The sequence below is a fragment of the Onychomys torridus genome, chromosome 1 (genome assembly GCF_903995425.1).
Source record: "Onychomys torridus chromosome 1, mOncTor1.1, whole genome shotgun sequence".
NCBI classification, from domain to species: Eukaryota; Metazoa; Chordata; class Mammalia; order Rodentia; family Cricetidae; genus Onychomys; species Onychomys torridus.
This window is the reverse complement of record NC_050443.1, coordinates 105,052,773-105,057,741: the sequence shown is the minus strand read 5'-3', so window position 1 is coordinate 105,057,741 and position 4,969 is coordinate 105,052,773. Positions and strand designations below refer to the sequence as shown.

Here is a 4,969-nt window from a genome sequence, read left to right as displayed (position 1 = left end):
ACTGTGAATGAAGCGCCTCACCCCAAGCCTGGTGTTCCAGGGTGGACCTACTATGTGCAGGACAGAAGTCTGGACCGTTGTGTCTCCCAGGACTCTTGAGTATGGGATATCCGTGCAAAGGAACGCTTGCATTGCCTGCTGTCCTGGAGCCGTGCACTCCTGCGTCTGTCCTGGAGTCTCATGTCAACAGTGAGGAGCTACAGCAGGAGCCCAGACTGCCAGGGGCAGAGCTCAGTCTTTTTGTTGTGATAGAATCTGGGTTTAAGTTGTAGATATTTTAAAATTCTTTTCTGCTTTTGGGATTCTTATTTATTTATTTATTTATTGAGACAACTTTTGAGATTTTAAAATGTAGATCTGTAGGCACTATGTTTCAGAGAAAAAACAGTGTCAGAAAGACATGCCCGAGAGAGTGGGGACGGACTCCTCAAAGGAGAGTCACCCCCATTCTAGTATTTTATTGTGTAGAGAACTTTTTTTTACAATATTAAAACCAGTTATGAATTTTTTTTTTTTTTTTTTTTTTGTGTGTGTGGTTTTTCGAGACAGGATTTCTCTGTGTAACAGCCCTGGCTGTCCTGGAACTCACTCTGTAGACCAGGCTGGCATCGAACTCACAAAGATCTGCTTGGCTCTGCCTCCCAAGTGCTGGGATTAAAGGTGTGCACCACCACTGCCGGCCAGTTGTGAGTTTTTAGAAGGCAAGGCAAGGCTCCCAAACAGATACAACCAAAAGAATCCATTTCCTAACTCAAGTCAGACAACAGAAGTCATTCCAAGAAAGAATGCAAAGAGCCCTCAGGCAAGGCTGGGGTGCACTCAGAGTAGAGGCGCATGTGGCACCAAGGCTGGGGTGCACTCAGAGTAGAGGCGCATGTGGCACCAAAGGCTGGGGTGCACTCAGAGTAGAGGCGCATGTGGCACCAAGGCTGGGGTGCACTCAGAGTAGAGGCGCAAGGTGCGCGTGTGGCCAGGCTGGGGTGCACTCAGAGTAGAGGCGCGTGTGGCACCAAGGCTGGGGTGCACTCAGAGTAGAGGCGCGTGTGGCACCAAGGCTGGGGTGCACTCAGAGTAGAGGCGCGTGTGGCACCAAGGCTGGGGTCAATCTGTGCATTGCAAAGATGGTCCCAAACCTCCAGTTCGCTCTCAGTTGAAGACTTTTGGCTAATTTCTTAGTAGAGTTCTTTCTAGAAGTTTTCTTTTTTATATCAGATTTCTTTCTTTCTTTTTGGTTTTTTGAGACAGGGTTTCCTTGTGTAGCTTTGTGCCTTTCCTGGAACCCACTTGGTAGTCCAGGCTGGCCTCGAACTCACAAAGATCTGCCTGCCTCTGCCTCCCGAGTGCTGGGATTAAAGGCGTGCGCCACCACCGCCCGGCTTTTTCCTTCTTCTTCTTCTTCTTCCTTCTCCTTCTCCTTCTCCTTCTTCTTCTTCTTCTCTTCTTCTTCTTCTTCTTCTTTTTTTCTAGACAGGGTTTCTCTGTGTAGCTTTGTGCCTTTCCTGGAACTCGTTTTGGAGACCAGACTGGCCTCGAACTCACAGAGATCAACCTGCCTCTGCCTCCCGCCCTGCCGAAGTTTTCTTTTTATAAGAAAGTAAATAAATCTATTTTTTTCCCCCAAGACACGGTTTCTCTGTGTAGTTTTGGTGTCTGTCCTGGATCTCACTCTGTAGACCAGGCTGGCCTGGAATTCACAGAGATCCACCTAGCTCTGCCTCCTGAGTGTTGAGATTAAAGGCGTGCTCCCAGCAATAATCTTAATTTACTTTATTTTCTTCTGTGTACATGAGTGCCTGTCTGTGCCCATGTATGCTGGTACCCTTAGAGGCCAGAAGGGGGTGTCAGATTCCTTGGATTATGGGTGGTTGTGAGCCACCAGGCCGGTGCTTGAAACTGACCCCGATCTGCAAGGGCAGCCCATGCTCCCAACTTCTCAGCCGTCTCTCTGGCCCCCATGGTTTTCTAAGACTATAGGATATGCAGTGGTTAGTACTGGCCTCAACTGGGGGCCACTGGAGGGACCTCAGCTTCTGGTGGCTCTGGCAGGGCTCAGCACCTGAAAAACCTTTCAGGACCATGAGCAGAGTCGGGTGTGTGTGTGTGTGTGTGTGTGTGTGTGTGTGTGTGTGTGTGTGTGCAGGGCGAGCGCTCGGGGGTGGGGGGTGGGGGTTGGGGCTACTTCCTGGGAGCTCTTTGCAGGAAATGCACCACCTCAGGTCCTGGCCAAAGAGCTTGAGGGACAAAAAGATGGAAAGGAAACGATTCTCCCCTTCATTTCCTCCTCTCTGTCCTGTAGCCCTTAGCACATCTCATCTCCCAGCTCTGACTGTTTGACATTCTATACCCCAGTGAAAACTGAAAATTCCCGTTCTGGACCAGAGCATCTCCTCATGCCTCCACTGAGTCCCTGGGTCGCCCAGGCAGCTGTGGGAGTAGGAATGGGTGGGGCAGGATGCAGGGGTGGAGTGGGTGGAGCCAAGGCCCACTTCCTTTCCCCCTGGGGCTCAGTCTGCCCCAGTCCTGACCAAACCTTAGGAGGAGCTAGAGGTGCTCTCCCGGACCCTGTGCCGCTGTATCCATTAAGCTGGTAAGACCACCCGTATGATAGAGGTGGGTGCGGGGATGCTCAGAGGATGACGGGATGTACCTACAGTTTGAAAAGAGGAGCAGGGTGATGGGAAAAGGGGTCAAGGGCCATTGGCTGGAACAGAATGAGCGAAGGCCAGGAGGACACGGCTGCTGCTGGAGTCTGAGCTGCCATGGCCAGGGTGGGGAGTCTCTGCCACCACCTGGTCCCTTTCTGCTTCTGATAATAGTAAAAGCAAGAATGGAAAAAAAAAAAAAAACCGTTAAACCACAAGCTGGGCTTGGCAGTTGGCAGGGAAGTGGGCAGGAGGAGGGGTGATGGCCAGGTTTCCCTCCCCAACCCCTGAGTGTTCTTCTGTGACTTCCCTACATTCAGGTCCCAGCTCCTGCTCTGAAAATGGCCCTGCTTCTCTTTCTCTTTGGGGGCTTTTGGACCCAGGTGTTGAGCAGCCCAGCAGGTCTGCAGAACACAACGATGTTGATGACTACCCCACATATCAAGGTCCCAACTACTTCTGAGGCCTTGAATGTCAGCTCAACAATCTCTAGTAGACCAGAGGCAGAGGACCCTCAGGAGACTACCAGCACGTGGAGTCAGACCCCACACACGCCTTTCCCAATCTCCCTTGAAACTACTGAATCGTCTTCTCTTGGGGCTCCCACTTCCCTTGGGGCTCCCACTGATGCCAGCACGAGCACTCCTGTACCAGAGCCCACGCCCTCCCAGGAAGTTTCCAATATGACATCAGCGCAGCTTCCAGAAGCATCAGATGTAACCAGCGAACCTCCTACCACCACAGCCAATCCTGTGATAGACAAAACTGAGACATTTCCCTCACTAGACACCTTTGGAGGGACTAGTGCACCCCCTGTCACCATGACAACAAGCTCCAAGGAGACCGGTGGACCCTCTGTGTCTACAACAGTAAGCTCCAAGTCCAGTGGTCCCCCTGTCACCATGACTACTGGGGCTCTGGAGCTCTCCAGTGAGACTCATGGACTCCCTGCCACCATAGCAACCGGTTCTGTGGAGAGTTCTAGCGTAGCCGGTGGCACCCCAGTCTCCAATATAAAAATATCCACAATGTCTACCCCAGGGCCTGTAACCTCCAGGAAGCCACGCCGGGAATCAAGTGGCACGTTGCTAGTGCCAGTGCTTGTGGCCTTTCTATTGGCTTTGGCCCTTTTGGCGCTGCTGGTGTTGTGGCGCCGGAGGCAGAATCGGAGGACTGGGGCCCTGACCCTGAACAGAGGAGGAAAGCGCAATGGGGTCGTGGATGCTTGGGCTGGGCCAGCCCAGGTTCCTGATGAAGAGGCTACAACAGCAACAGCATCAGGGCCAGCAGGGAACAAGGGCTCGGGGGCCCCGGAGACAGAGGGATCGGGGCAGCGGCCCATGCTCACCACTTTCTTCAGCAGACGGAAATCTCGCCAGGGCTCTTTAGTACTGGAGGAGCTGAAGTCTGGGCCAGGTCCCAAAAAGGGGGAGGAAGAGCCACTGGTGGGCAGCGAGGATGAGGCTGTGGAAACCCCCACTTCTGATGGGCCAGAAGCCAAAGACGGGGCTGCACCTCAAAGCATATGAGCAACAGGATGTCTTCATCCGACCTGCTCCTTAAGCCTGGATCCTGCTCTCACATCCTCACACTCTACCCTTGTGAATATTTGTTAACCAAGTGCATTTACTCATCCGTCCGTCCATCCATCCGTCCATCCGTCCATCCATCCATCCATCCGTCCGTCCGTCCATCCATCTGTCCGTCCGTCCATCCGTCCGTCCATCCATCCATCCGTCCGTCCATCCGTCCATCCATCCGTCCGTCCGTCCATCCATCCCTCCCTTCTCTCCCCGCTCCCTCCTCCATGCTCCCTTTGGAACCACTTGCTGAATCTCCACGAGGAGATCATAGATGACTCACAATTCCTCTAAGGATCCCCCTTGGGATGCTGGGATCTGATAAGAAGAATGAAATAACAAACCAGAAAACTCCCTGGGATGAAACTTTGTGAAGAACATGGCACACCCTCCCCACCGCACCCCACCCCCACCCGTCCCACACCCCTAACCTGCCCCCCATCCTCCCTCCTCCCTTAGGGACTCCTATTTGCTCAGGGGCCAGCTCAGAGCTTGATGGGGCCATCTAGCTTGCTCTTGGGCGAACTGTGACCTGTGACTTCCCCAGAGCACTTTGGCTTTGGGCTGCCAGGGGAGGCGGCCAGAGACTGACTACTCCTTGGGGAAGAGATGAGAGTTTCTGGTTCTAAGAAGCCCCGCACCTGTTGTGTCCACTCAGAGGTGCAGTGTGTGTGCAAGATCTGACTGGGGTGATGGTTGTGAGCAGTACTGGTGAGTACAGATGGTGGGTGGGAAGAGCAGGGCAAG

The 4,969-nt window shown here is 53.2% G+C and overlaps 1 protein-coding gene across 1 annotated transcript; it reads left to right on the top strand.

Moving 5' to 3' along the window:
- Window positions 1-2,529: 2,529 nt before the first annotated feature.
- Window positions 2,530-4,321, top strand: Spn (sialophorin). The gene is made up of 2 exons (XM_036174135.1): window positions 2,530-2,587; window positions 2,963-4,321. Exon 2 carries the CDS (start codon window positions 2,984-2,986, stop codon window positions 4,169-4,171), a length of 1,188 nt encoding a protein of 395 aa, XP_036030028.1. The 5' UTR covers window positions 2,530-2,587; window positions 2,963-2,983; the 3' UTR covers window positions 4,172-4,321.
- Window positions 4,322-4,969: the final 648 nt, after the last annotated feature.

Bases quoted from the DNA above. Each gene is read 5' to 3' on its own strand.
- Spn (XM_036174135.1), top strand. From the start codon at position 2,984: ATGGCCCTGCTTCTCTTTCTCTTTGGGGGCTTTTGGACCCAGGTGTTG.